This window comes from Oratosquilla oratoria, chromosome 12, assembly GCF_046742065.1.
Source record: "Oratosquilla oratoria isolate Oo_2021 chromosome 12, ASM4674206v1, whole genome shotgun sequence".
In the NCBI taxonomy this organism is placed as follows: domain Eukaryota; kingdom Metazoa; phylum Arthropoda; class Malacostraca; order Stomatopoda; family Squillidae; genus Oratosquilla; species Oratosquilla oratoria.
Genome location: NC_134788.1, coordinates 39,919,608 through 39,934,094, shown reverse-complemented (window position 1 = coordinate 39,934,094; position 14,487 = coordinate 39,919,608). Strand labels below are relative to the sequence as shown.

At 40.8% G+C, this 14,487-nt stretch overlaps 1 protein-coding gene across 1 annotated transcript in view; it reads left to right on the top strand.

Annotated features, from left to right (window-relative positions):
• The first annotated feature begins 8,227 nt into the window (after positions 1 to 8,227).
• LOC143030346 (uncharacterized) overlaps positions 8,228 to 14,487 on the top strand; it is a 33,056-nt gene continuing 26,796 nt past the window's right edge. Inside the window, exons 1-3 of the mRNA XM_076193499.1 lie at positions 8,228 to 9,041; positions 9,142 to 9,295; positions 9,455 to 9,572. Of these exons, the coding sequence (XP_076049614.1) occupies positions 8,259 to 9,041; positions 9,142 to 9,295; positions 9,455 to 9,572 (1,055 nt within the window). The 5' untranslated portion in view covers positions 8,228 to 8,258. The remainder of the gene's footprint in view (positions 9,042 to 9,141; positions 9,296 to 9,454; positions 9,573 to 14,487) is intronic.

Here is a 14,487-nt window from a genome sequence, read left to right as displayed (position 1 = left end):
TAGATACTTGGGTGCTAATATGGCGGGAAAGGGAGGAGTGGAGGTGGAGGTAGAATGTAGATTGAGAGAAGCAAGCAAATGCCTTCGGGGATTAATTTTTTTTAATGAGAAATAGAAGTGTGGGAATAGATGCTAAGAGGAGATTGTATGGATTGTGCCGACAACACTGTATGAGGGCATAAACATGGAACATAAGAAAGGAAGAGAGGAGGAGTTTGAATGTTTTTGAGATGAGGTACCTGAAAAGTATGATAGGGGTTACTAGGCTGGATAGAGTGAGAAATGAGGAGGTGAGGAGGAGAACAGGGGTGGAAAGGGAGTTGGGAGATAGGGTTGATGAAAGAGTATTGGAATTGTTTGGACACATGGAGAGAAAAAGTGAAGAAAGATTAGTAAAAGAAGTGTGGAAGGCAGAGGTGGAAAGAGTGAACATGAGTGGGCGACCAAGGATGAGATGGATGTGGTCAAAGGGGCATTGAGAAATAGTGGAAAGTCTGTTGAGGAAAGACGGGAGAAGACAGAAGATAGGGGTGAATGGTTGTGTATGGATGATGCATGGAAGGGAGTGGGTGGAGGATTGGTTGGTGGGGGAGTATGTGTAAAAAATAATCAGATGCCACCCGAAGAGATTTCTCCCCATCTCTCTGTATAAAGGGACGGAGTGTGTGTGTGTGTGTGTGGGGGGGGGCTCTGATTAAATGATGTGGCCTTGCTTTGGATCTGCTGTGTCTTGCGACACTGCTTCTGACCCAGGGCAGTGGGCGAGATGCAGGGATGACCCGTCATCCAGGTGTTAAGATAAGGGTGAGGGAGGTGGGCAGAATGGGTGGGAGTGCTTAATGGCTATTTCCCTTGCCAGGAGAAAAGAACCGTTGGAAACTATGTATGAGAGCTCGCAATTTATACAAGCTTGCAAAATAACTTCTCTTACAATTTAATCGACCAAATATGATTGGATAGATTGAAAATAAACAAACAAAAATTCTTATCATATAACAATTTGGAGTTGTATGCATTATTTATTTGAACTGTTCAGTGTAAAACGTAACACAATTTTATACAATATGCAATTGATTATAATTTCTATTTCATTTTATTTCTAATGTAATCTTTGTTATGTTAAAATATCGGGATTTTCTGTATATAAATGAGTACAGTACAGGGGTGACTATAATATTTTGATTAAATATTTTATTTATTATATGCTGAGGAAGTTATTACACTTGATGACTTGATACATCCTATATTCAGATTTTTATATTTCAAAATTCATATACAATTAACTCTTGAATAAGAACTGCATTATTCTAATTTTGTTTTATATATATTTCAAATGCATACAAAATATATATATTTTATATTCTGATCAGTATAAATGTTATTCACAATAAACGTCAAAGAAAAATATAAAATGAAGGGTAACTATTGCTTCAGCAGTATTTTTTTTTCACCTTTTACTGTGGATGATTTATGCTTGATAGGTTCATAGATTTATTGACAATAGGACACACAAATATTGAAATACAATGTATAAATTTGCGAGAACACAATAAATAAAATGAAACTTATTTAAATTGTGTTGTCTTTATTATGGCTTTCAACTTGACGGTTGTGATGCGTTTTCTTTGAAGTGAAATCAATTCCTCACTCCCTATTTGATGAGAGAGAGAGAGAGAGAGAGAGAGAGAGAGAGAGAGAGAGAGAGAGAGAGAATTCTTCAGTCCAATAGCGTGAAAACATAAACCTTAATAAACGATCCAACAGGGGTCTGCAGAAATATGATTCAACATGTTGGGACGTTCAAACAGTGCTCATCCCAAGGAGCAATAGAAAGCCAGGGCAAAAGGCTTGTTGAATGATTGATTGCAACAGATAAAGAGAATGATAAGGCCATTATAAAAGAGGAGGTACAAGTAGCACTGAAAGAAATGGAAACTGGGAAGTCACCTGGACAGAATGGATATCAAGGGATGAGGTAATAGTTCAGTGTCTGGTGTGATTGTTCGTGTGTGAGCAAGATTCTAGTTGTGTCAGATAGAGCCATTTTCTGTATCGTATTATCGTATACATGGTTTACAAATTTCAGTGGTACAGTCTGAGAACTTACATGTTTCTGTTCTCAGACATTGGTAGTCTGAAGATGAAGTGAAATCTTGATGGCTTCCTATGAGAACCGTAAAAGTCCTAAGCCGAGGTTTCTTGAGAGAAGTGTCTGGTACCAGTGCTGAAGGTGATCTCTCGTTCAGTTGAAAAGCAGTGTCGTTCGGCAGGGACTCTTACGAGTTCATAAAAGCTTCGAAGCCACGGGACAACTTATACTTTAAACAAATTCTCAAAGTTCCCGATTTATAAACCAAAATTACATCATAGGTTTAACAAAATAAAGAGGGAGGGGAGGTTAATTGTATCTTAACCCATTCAACTCCGATGACAAGATGTCTTGTCATTTGGTCAAATAAAACAAAAAATCATAAAACACCAAAATGTTTGATCAAACACCAGAAAAAATATGACGTCAGTCCTCGCTTCGCTGCGAGCGAAGCGAGGATTGACGTCATATTTTTCTGGTGTTTGATCAAACATTTTGGTGTTTTATGATTTTTTGTTTTATTTGACCAAATGACAAGACATCTTGTCATCGGAGTTGAATGGGTTAATTAAAGTTACGATAGTGTGGTTCGCAGTTTCAAGAAAGGTTCCTGAATCGAAATTAAACAAGCCTTGAGGGAGATCGCCGTAACTTAAGGTAAACAATGCAATTCCCTAACAATAATTACCACAGTTGACTGTGATCAGTAAGATGTATGCAATATGTTGATTCAGAGAATCTGTCAACCAATCTCTTTCCCTGGTTCTCGCTTTCAGGAGACCCAAAGCCCCCAGGAAACCGGCCAGAAGCTCAGCCAAGAGGACAGCGAAGAGGTTTTGTGTTGCTGTCTATAAGACGTGAATGTAGAGCAGCTTAGTCTAAAATGCTCTTTGGCTTTAGAATAGTACGTGGATCTGAAGCATTTGGAATCTGTTAATAATTCTGTGTTGGCTAACAATGTTGCCAATTATTCCTTATCCGGTGGAGGATTCTGATCATTTAACTCGATTCTTCAGCGCGTATTTGATTCATGGTTGTTGGGGCTATATGTATGTAATCACTAATCTTTTTGAGGAATAAAATCATGCCAGGCTAGCTAGTCTTCATTTTGTTTGGTGTTCAAAAAAGATAATTCAGGCATGATATTTTCAATATCCATGCCACATAAAATTAATAGGATTCGTTATCGTACATTGGATGATGCAAACAAATTTGGTTGATCCCGCAGTTCTTGTGAAAATAGCCAATAGTTTAAATCTAATTAAAATGAATCTTTAGTTTATTTTTATGAATATTTTTCGTTTTGTATTCTTTTTCAAACCCCTACCTCCAGCAGTCTTTCTGATTAATGTTATATTCCCGTACTTACCCTAATTATAGTTTTTTTTCTGTATTTTATATTGTATTTAGATTTGCGCGTCTCTTACAGTCAGGTAAGCAAATATCCAATTGTTATTGTTGATAGCGGCTCTCATCTACAACCGTCACTTATGTTCTTATATTATTCATTTATTCATCATGCCTATTAGCAGGTGAGAGAAGCAACAAATGGAAAGAAAAATGACAGCTTCATCGACTAAATAAGGATATCAACACAACAAATAGCTAAAAATTGAGGCATTAAGCAAGTGTGTAGGAGCGGTACTCCATCCGCCAACACCGATCGCATCTGAAACACCGGTCCCCCATGCAGACCGAGCCGGGACTGATGACGTCACCAACACGAGCGAAAGCGTGCGCACTCACCAGGGCTCGCAATTGGCCCATAGCCAAAGGGAAGGCGGCCAATCAGGAGACTAGTCAGAAACCGGGACCAGAGTGTGAGCCGCTACCAGGATTTAAAGGACAGCCTCTTGCCAACGGAGGCCAGAACAGCCTCCTCACCAGCAACAGCAACAACTAAACTAGCAAAGGATTACAAAGGCGGAGCATACCGACAGGAGACCTTTTGGTCCATATCTAGGTCGGATGCGAAAAAATCATAATAATGATAAATAAATAAATAAATAAATGAATAAATAAAAACTATAATAATATAAATAATAAATAGAATACATAAAAATGCATAGGTAGTTAGATAATAAACAAACAGGTAAATAGTAAAAAATGATAAATTGATATATAACTAATAATAAATGAGAATCAAGCAAACAATAATAAACAAACAGACAAATGATAACAAATCAAATAAACCAATAATACAAAATAAATAATAGTCATCAAAGCATCTTGCTAGCTCCAAGACCTCTCTCCTAGTATCAGATCGAGGATCTACAAGCTCCAAGAACTTCTCTCTCTCTCTCTCTCTCTCTCTCTCTCCTAACACCAGATCGGGGATCTTCACCACCTCCAGATCTCAGGCTCACCACATTCTCACCTGATTCAGCGAATAAAGAGATAAAGATCACTGCGTTGATTTCCATCCTTGGTTGTCCTTCATACATAAACACAAGTGCAAAGTTGCAGATTAACCCCACTTAAAATTTTGGAACAGCAAAACAAAATACCATGATGAAAAAACAACACTGCAATATTATCAACAAACATTTATTAGTTAGAGGGCAGGATAGATAAGATGGGGGAGAGGGAGGGAAGGGGGATTTGGGGAATTAGAGGGAGGAAAGAAGGAAATGGAAGGAAGTTAGAGTTATGATGATAGGTGTGGGGCTGACACACTTGCTCGGTTATTTTTATAGTCTTTTTAGTTAGAGGGTAGGATAGATAAGATGGGGGAAAGGGAGGGAGGGGGATTTGAGGGTTTAGTGGAAGGAAAGAAGGAAATGGAAGGAAGAGTTATGATAGATGTGGGGCAGACCCACTTGCTCATTTAGTTCATAGTCTTTTCATAGTCTTTATCAAAAACAAGTGCTATTATTATCATTTATATTATCATCATTGTTATTATTATAATCATCATTATTATTACTATTATAATTATCATTATAATTACTATTATTATTACTATTATTATTACTATTATTATCATTATTACTATTATTATTACTATTACCATTACAATTACCATTATAATTTCTTTTGCCATTACACGTTTTGTAAAAGTCACCCCTTTTAAAAAATATGTTTCTATGTTTTCTTCGCTAGGTCCATGCATTATGTGGAATAACATCTAAAACAGACTATTTTTCATATAGTTGCTAGATTTTGTGAATTTGGTGCGATTTTTTTGTAATCCATAAATGTAAAACAACACTTCAAACATCGGAGAAGGCCACAAAGGTAATGAAATAGGTAGTTGTATGTATATATTTACGAATGTTTTTGTTTATCCGTCAGAAGTAGAGTGGAATTATTTTTTATTTAAATGTGCTCATTGCATAGATGATAACGCGAACACGAAATATGAATAATGAGATTAGATTGCTGACAAGACAAGCTCAAAATCTACAATGTGCGAAAGGAATCTAAAGGAGATCCAGCCATGCTTGTGGTTGGACTACTAGACAGACGATAAAAGCCCCGAATTTGAGTAAAACAACGGTTCCAGAAAAAAACAAAACAAGACATGTTGAATTATATGACACTGGTATGGTAGTTGATCGGAAATACTAAGAGCAAGGCCAGGCATAGTTGACTTAAAATTTTATCATTCCTAAAATATGCCTAACCTACCCTAGTTGAATGTTTGAATTTATAAACAGGTAACATGTCAATATTATATTCAGTATTCGTCCAGCATTCGTCGCATCAGTATGTAATTGTGACAGTGTCATTGTATGAATTTTACAGGTATGTATTCTCAGGAATCTTGCATTTTTCCCCCTAATTTCCATAACGCATTGCCTGATTATACAGAGGAAAAATATTCAGTATTTTTACTTTACAAAGCCTTGCTATTGTAACTACCAAAGAGCTTAAATGTTTTTGGATCGATCAGTGCAGCGAAGTCTGAAGCCGAGGCTTTTGGACCGCTGTGGTAGTCGTTCCCATTGTGACCAAAACTTGAAAACTGGAATATGGGACACCTAAATTGGAGAGGTACGTGGACAATATGTACCGGCTATGTGAAACGCACAAAACAAGCTCCAGGACCTGTTTTATTGATTTATACATTTTTTTTTCACTTACTTTAAAGGGGTATACCCATTGTATATTTTGTTTCAAGCATTTGTGCCAGATTCGCTCGGTGCTATGTGTATATATACATATATATATATATATATATATATATATATATGTATATATATATATATATATATATGTATTCACCTCGGATCTGCTGCAGTCTCTGTCGAGACAGCCAGACACCACCCTACGGCAGTGAGCTCAGAGCTCATTATTTGCCGATCTCTGGGTAGGTCTGAGACCACACACCGGGACAGCAAGGTCACAACTCCTTGACTAACGTCCCGTACCTACTCACTGCTAGGTGAACAGGGGTTACACGTGAAAGAAGACAAACCCAACTTATCTCCGCCCGGCCGGGGAATCGAACCCCGGTGTGTGTGTGTGTGTGTGTGTGTGTGTGTGTGTGTGTGTGTGTGTACATATATATATATATATATACACTTAATTTCATTCAGATATTGTTGATTTTGAATTAATATATCTTTAAAATGTAAATTCGTCTAATTTTTTTTTTTTTTATGCGAAGTGTTAAATCTTGAAAATACGGGACAAAACGTGTCCCGGGGAGGGTCGATAAGGGACGCGGGACCAATGTTTTAAATATGGGACGATCGCGTGTAATACGGGACGTCTGGTCACCCTGGTCGTTTCTCTTCCAAGACTTCACTATGGACTGGATCCGCCAGTTGCAGTATCTAGTAGACTGGATTTATGTGTGATATATTTAACAAGGAAATACCTCAAGGAGAAATCTGTAGATGGAGTCTAGGACATGAGATCGATGACTGGGGAGGCTTTCGGTGCAACTCGTCCAGTCCTTTGGACCTTTTACCTCCAGGTAGTCCGCACACTGTCCAGCTCTCGTAGGTGTCCTGGGGACAAGGTACGCGAGCTGGAAGAATCGCGAAATGAGAGTGGGGGGGGGAGAGCGGAGGGGTGCTGTAGTGGAATAAGGTTGGGAGTTTTCCAGCAAGAAACATAGTTCCCCAGGCACCGAAAGAGATTACACTTTACTGGGGTCCTGGAGAAGGCGGGAAAATGATGCGGGCAAGTTCCTGGACGACGCGACGTCGTGGCTACTCTCCATAAGGAGATTATGGATCTGTAGTGTCTTCCGCCAAGGCAGCTGGTCTCTGAGGTATTCTCCATGATATCCTTTTCGGAGAATAATTTATATGATCCTGCACGAACGAAACATGGCATGGCGCCACCGAGGAGTACCATCTGCTGCACAGATGGCTCGGAAGACCTTATCAAAGCACCTTATGACGGATGACTTCGGATGTAAACCACTGATTCCTGTTCATATAGAGTTTAGAGTTTAATCAGGGAGTATAATGATTGTAGACGCAACTGTGATTTCTTTCCTTTGGCACCAGCTGCCTGTTAAGCCAGCAGACATGTGCTTTTTAAGGCCTGTACATTTAAGCGGTTACGATTTTACATGTCCTCTGAAAATTAAATTATGTTTTTTCAAACAATTTTTCTTTCGTTTTTGCAGAGAAGGGATGACCATGAATGTTTCATATGGAGAAGTACTTACACATGCAAGATACTCACCAGATGACAAAAACAGGGAAGAAACAAGTTTGATATGAACTACATATTATTACTAGTGAGAATAATCCCCCATTATTTCTCATGAGGGTAATCGTGAATTCCATATCATGGCCACCACAGGACAGAGACCTTTCCAGTGTGACTACTACACTGAAGGTTTCTCAAGAAAGAGTGACGTGCAGAAATATGTGATAGTCCACCATCCAGGGAGGAAACCTCCCCAGTGCGACCTACATAATGCCTCTTTCTCTCAGGAGAATGACCACACTGATCACGTGATAATACACACAGGCGAGAAAGAAACTCATTGTAGCCTTTGTGATGAAGTGTTCACACTAAAGGGTTTCCACAAAGTTCATATGATGACCCATGATCTAAAGAACCCTTTTCGATATAGCCTGAGTGATGCAGTTTCCTTGCAGGAAAGTACTTGTAGAATACGTATGCTACTACACACTGGAGAGAGATCATTTCAGTGTGTGGGACGGCATTCTCAAGGAGAGGTGATGTGAAAAGACATACAATGACCCACACAGGGGGGAAACCTTTCTCGTGTGACTTCTGCGATGCCTCTTTTTCACGTAAGGGTAATCTAAAAAATCATATGTTGACCCACACAGGAGAGAAACCTGTTCATTGTGACCTATGCGGTGCGTCCTTTTCACAACACAGTAATCTAAAACATCATACGATAACCCACACTGGAGAAAAAGCTTTTCAATGTTACCTATGTGAGGCATCTTTTTCACTAAAAGGTAATCTGAAGATTCATATGATGACACACACAGGAGCTAAACCTTTCCAATGCGATGTGTGTGGTGCAGCTTTTTCACGAATGGGCTCCCTCACTGATCATATGATGATTCACACTGGGCAGACACCTTTTCAGTGTGATCTGTGTGTTGCAGCTTTTGCAAAAGAGAGTGATGCCAGACGGCATACAATGACTCACACAGGAGAAAAGCCTTTTCAGTGTGATCTGTGTGATGCCTCGTTTTCACAAAAGGGTAATCTCAACTATCACATAAAGACCCATAGTAGAGAGAAACCTTTCCAGTGTGATACGTGCGAAGCATCATTTTCACGAAAGGGTAATCTGAAAATTCATATGATGACACACACAGGAGATAAGCCTTTTCAGTGTAACCTATGTGACGCATCTTTTACACAAAAGGGTCATCTCAGTGGTCATATGACGACCCACACTGGAGAGAAACCTTTTCGGTGTGGTCTTTGTGTTGCAGCTTTCTCGCGAAAGAGTGATGTCAAGAGACACATGAAAATTCACACGGGAGTAAGACATTTCTAATATGATTCATACACAACATCAGTATTTAATAGGATCATCTTAGAATGTGTATGATGACCCACACAGGAGAGGAACCTTTTCATTGTGACCTATGAAGTGCACATTCTCCATGAATCTCACAATTCATATGGTGACCAATGTAAGGGATGAGCCTTCCCATTGTGACCTGTATGAGAGAGCCTTCTCGCAAAAGGGCACTTTTAGTAATCGTATAATGAGCCACACTGAAGAGAACCGTTTCAATGATTTAGGTGATGTAGTTTTCCGATGAAAGTGAAATCAGTTGGCATATGTACCAACCCAGAAGAACCTTTGATATTTGGTCTGTGCGGCGCACCCTTCCTAAGAAAGGGTTATATAAAAAACAGGATTTTTTTTTCTAGTGTGACCTATGCATCTTTTTCATGAAGGGGCAATCAAAGTTGATATATTGAACATGATTCATCCATGGTTAACACATCCTAGTGTGACATGTGATGCAATTTCCACACATAAATGTCATCTCAATTATCATATCCACACTGGAGAGTAATATTTTCAGTGTTACCTTGTGGCAAAACTTTTTCACAAGAAAGTGTTGTCAAAAGGTATATGATGATTCACACAAAAGTGCAAACCTAGTCAGTTTGACCTATGGAAAACGTCCTTTTTGCAAAACTGCCTTATAAAAATCCATAGGACTGTCCACACAGGAAGAAATATTCCCAGTATGGCCTATACAAATTCCCCTCGCTATTCGATGGTTCGATATCTGATATTTCGTTTATACGATCGTCTTTCGATGTAGGCTCTCGATTATACGATCACCAAACCGTAAACAAACGCACCGCGATCGCAGCGCCACCCACGCTCCATCGACCACCAACCAAAACTCGTTCCCGTTCTTTAATCAGTTGTATTTAATCCCTCGGCCCGTGTATCAGTGTCAGTTTATTTTCTCCTGTTGTTTCATATCCATTGTTGCTTATAAGAGAGTAATACATAACGTGACGACTTCCAAGCGGCCTGCAACAACTACTACTGGTTTGTTATTCGATCTGGTTTTAGGAACGTAGCCAGATCGTATAGTGAGGGAAACTTATTTAATAGAGCCTTTTCTATGAAAAAGTAGTCTAAAAAATCATACGAAGCACCACACAAGAGACAATTTTTGTTGAATGCAGACAGTTGTATCGAAATATACATCATGTGAGGACGGAGCTTTAATTAGTATGACGTTTCGCTTATTACAGTTTTTTCAAGTACTTGGAAAAGCTGTAAAGTGAGATGTCACACCAACTTCCCTCTCCCCCATCTTATCTATCCTGCTCTAAAAAAGAAAAAAATCTTAGACATTCTTCCCCTCCCACAAAAACCGATCCTGCGCAAGCGGGTGGTCTTACCTTGCAAGTCGCAGAAGTCGCTATGTAATACCATACCGAGCAATTGGGTCTGCCCCACACCTATCATCAGAACTCTAACATCCTTCCATTTCATTCTTTCTCTACACTAACCCCCCTCCCCCTCTTCCCTATCTTATCATTCCTGCCCTTTACTACTACTACTACTACTACAACGGCTAGCAGTTAGTGTGACGTCTCATTTTACAGCTTTTAAAAGATATAACATATATCCGAGCAAGTGAGTCTGCCCCACACCTATCATAACTCTAACTTCCTTCCATTTCATTTTTTTCCCTTACACTAACCCTTCAAATCCCCTCCTCCCCCCTCTCCCCCATCTTACCTATCCTACCCTGTACTACTACTACTACTACTACTACTACTACTACTACTACTACTACGGCTGGGAGGCGCAGTAGCCACTCAGAAGGCTCCCTATACACATATTGTTTACTTAGATATACTTGTCGACAACTACCACTTTCATACAAAATGACAGTCGTACATAATACACAAGAACGTAGGCTCAGACTTCCAAAGAAAAAATTAGGTGAGACAGGTCAGGGCTATTCTGACCTGTTTATACAAAATGACAATCATATATAATACACAAGAACATAGGCTCAGGCTTCCAAAGAAATATAATGTCACATAATGCAGTTTCACAAAGAGAGCATTTTACAAGTAGAATGGTTTACCAAATAAAGTATTGTATGTCTAGACTGTAATAAAAAACATATTCACTAAAACCATGGTATAAATCAAAGAAAAATATAATAAGGTATATAACAAAAATGCTTTTGGTACTTGCCTTTTTCGGTGTCTACTGTTAAAATACGTGAGAAAATTCAGGTAAGACAGATCAGCGCTATTTTGACCTGTTTATACACTATTTTGGGAGAAACTATTCTGCGAGTCGCTGGCAAATGGAGCGCACTGATTGGTTTGCTGGAGGCCAATCGGAGAATAGATTTTCCTGGTGACGATGAGTTTGGCATTTTCATTGGTTGATTGTGAATGTCATAGTTATAAAGGTGACTTTTTGCCCCCTCCCCTCTTGAGGTCAGGCCGACTGGGAAGGCTTCAAAAACACTCTCACGACATACACCAACACAAACATGGACAACACTCCACAAGCGGCGATAGAGCAGGAATGGCGCTCACTTACAAAGTTTGTCAAAAACGCTGTAAAAAAGCACATTCCTAGAACAAAGCACCGAAAGGTTGCCACGTTCACCGCTTCTATGCGCACTAACAGACTACGCATTACACTACAGAATAGATTTACAGATCTATTACAAGCACCCCTAGAGGCCCGTGTCGCCATCCTACGAGACATGCACTAGCTACAGAGTAGCCTGAGGAAGTCCCTCTACATCGATTCACATCGAGAGGAGGAGCAACTGATGGCCTCGCTCTCCGGCGCCTGTGAGACGGACCCTTCCAAGTTCTGGAGGACCCTCAAACGTGAGCTGGAGGAGTGCTCTGTGCCTCCACCCAAGGTCATCAACCATCTTAACCACTCTGCACACTCCCCCAACACCAAGCTGACCATCTGGCATCAGCATGGAGTGAGGTCTTTAAACCCTATCCTGTGCAAGGACCACATTGCTTTAGCACCTTGCACAGTGTTAACTCCTTCATGAACAGCTGTAGTGACCTCATTCCCGACGAGACTGTTGATCTCTCTCAGTTAGGTGAAGATGATTCCCTTATCTGCCCCATCGTTTTGGAGGAGGTAAAGGGGGTTATCTCGGCATTAAAACTAAAATCCCCTGGCCCCTCAGGCATCGATGCACACATACTCAAACGTATGCCAGACAACATAATCTCACACATGACGACACTATGTAATAGCTCACTAGCCTCTGGGTACTTCCCTTAACTATTCAAGGCCTCCCACACCATCCTCATTCCTAAGCCCCAGAAACCCGCCTCCGCCCCCCTTTCATACAGGCGCATCTCCCTTCTGGAGTACTTTGGAAAGGTGTTTGAGCACGTCTTATGCCGCCGCCTGACCGTGTACCTAGAGACGGAGAATGTGCTGAGGGATTGCCAATTTGGTTTTCGGCCGGGGCGCGGTGCAGACGACGTAATATCCATAATCACTCAATGGGTTCAAAGACCGCCAGACGGTCGCCCTGGTAAGGCCATTTTGGTTTGTAAGGATGTGGAGAAGGCATTCGATACTGTCTGGCATGAAGGCCTTAAGTACAAATTGTACCACAACTTCGACTTTGCCCTGCCGTTCACAAGGTTGCTCTGCAACTACCTGGACGACAGGTCAATAAGAATAAAGTGGCGGGGCTGTCTGTCCCAACCTTTTGTGCCAAAGGCTGGAGTACCGCAAGGGTCAGTCCTTGCCCCCACTCTGTACAATCTATATACGAATGACCTCCCAGAGCCAGCTTATCCACGCAACCAGGCTCTAACTCTTTCGTATGCGGACGACACTAATCACATAAGCAGACATAAAACGCTGCAGGGAGCGTTACACGTAATGCAAAACATCCTAGACGGGGCACACGCGTGGGAGCAACAGTGGCGCATTAAGACCAACGCGTCGAAATGCAATGCTGTATACTTCTGCTGCAAACGAACCAACAGAACAATCACAAACACTCCTCTTGAAATAAACAACACAAACATCCCAGCGAAGGACCATACCCGTGTGCTGGGTAGCACACTTGATAGTGGCCTTACCTGGACCCCACACTTCCGCAAGCAGGGAGCGAAGGCTAGGGCTGTGCTGGGTAAGCTAAGACGCTTCAAAACTGCAACACTGAGAACCAAACGTCGATTGTACCTTGCCCTCGTCAGACCGATTCTGTGCCAGTCCCTGGGACTAAGCCAGCTGACATGTGCCACTAATAACTACGAGCATCAGAAGGTTCAGAATGCCGCTATCCAGTTCATCACGGGCTCGCGATGGAGCGACTTCAGAACCACTGAGTCTCTACACCAAATTTCCAACATCCGTCCACTCGACCAACACAAACACAAACTTCACTCAAGACACCTAGAAAAACTGCACGACAAACACAAACATCTGATACAACATATTACACCTAGACCACACCTTACAGACTATCTGTCAACTGCGCCCGTCCCACGTGCGGTGTACACGAAAAGACGTGTATAACCGTACCTACAAGTAATACACCCCTTCACCAGTTTGACTGGTGATAGCCATAATTATGTAATAATAATAGTAATAGTAATAATGATAATAATGATAATAATAATAATATCGCATGTAGCCCATTAACTGACAGGCTACAAAAATATGCAAACAGCTTAAACCCAACCTGGGGTAAAACAGGAATTCTCATGCCTTACCTGGGGCTAATCAGGAACGCCCTCTACACGCGGGAAGTGAAATCTACTCGCTGTAAATTACACACACACACCTCTCACGAACATAGCCACGTCCCACGCACAAACAACTACACTTACTTTTTCTTCGACTAAAATTCGCTTCCTTTCTAACTTTCTCTTATACTACATCTTCTCATTTCAGTTTACCTCCCACTAAAAATATTTCCGTTTTTCCACCTTTCCTACTACGTCTCCTACCATTTTCCAAACTTTCGTTGGTGATATAATCTGCTCTTCCTCCCGGCATTGACGCCGCCGTCCAAGCTCCCAGCCCAGTTCTCCCGAGTCACGACCACCAACAAGCCCCTAATCGCTCGCAAATCGCCCGGTGGCAATAGCCCTCTTTTATACACTACTGTCTTTTCATTTTCTTACAGACATTCTTCCCCTCCCACAAAAAAAAAAAAAAAAAAAAAACGATCCCGCGCAAGCGAGGTGGTCTTTCCTAGGAATCCAGAATCCAGAGGTCTTGAGTTCAGTACGACAGGCTGTTATTGTCCCCACTGGTACAATAAATTAGTAGGTACTTGGTACAATAAATTAGTAGGAAGCGGGACCCAGCGAGTATTATCCATACACGAAGAAGACATTACAATTACAGTCCATGTGATGCAGTCCTCCCATGAAACGGTGATCTAACAACAATAACAATAATAATTATATGAACCACACAGAAGAGAAAT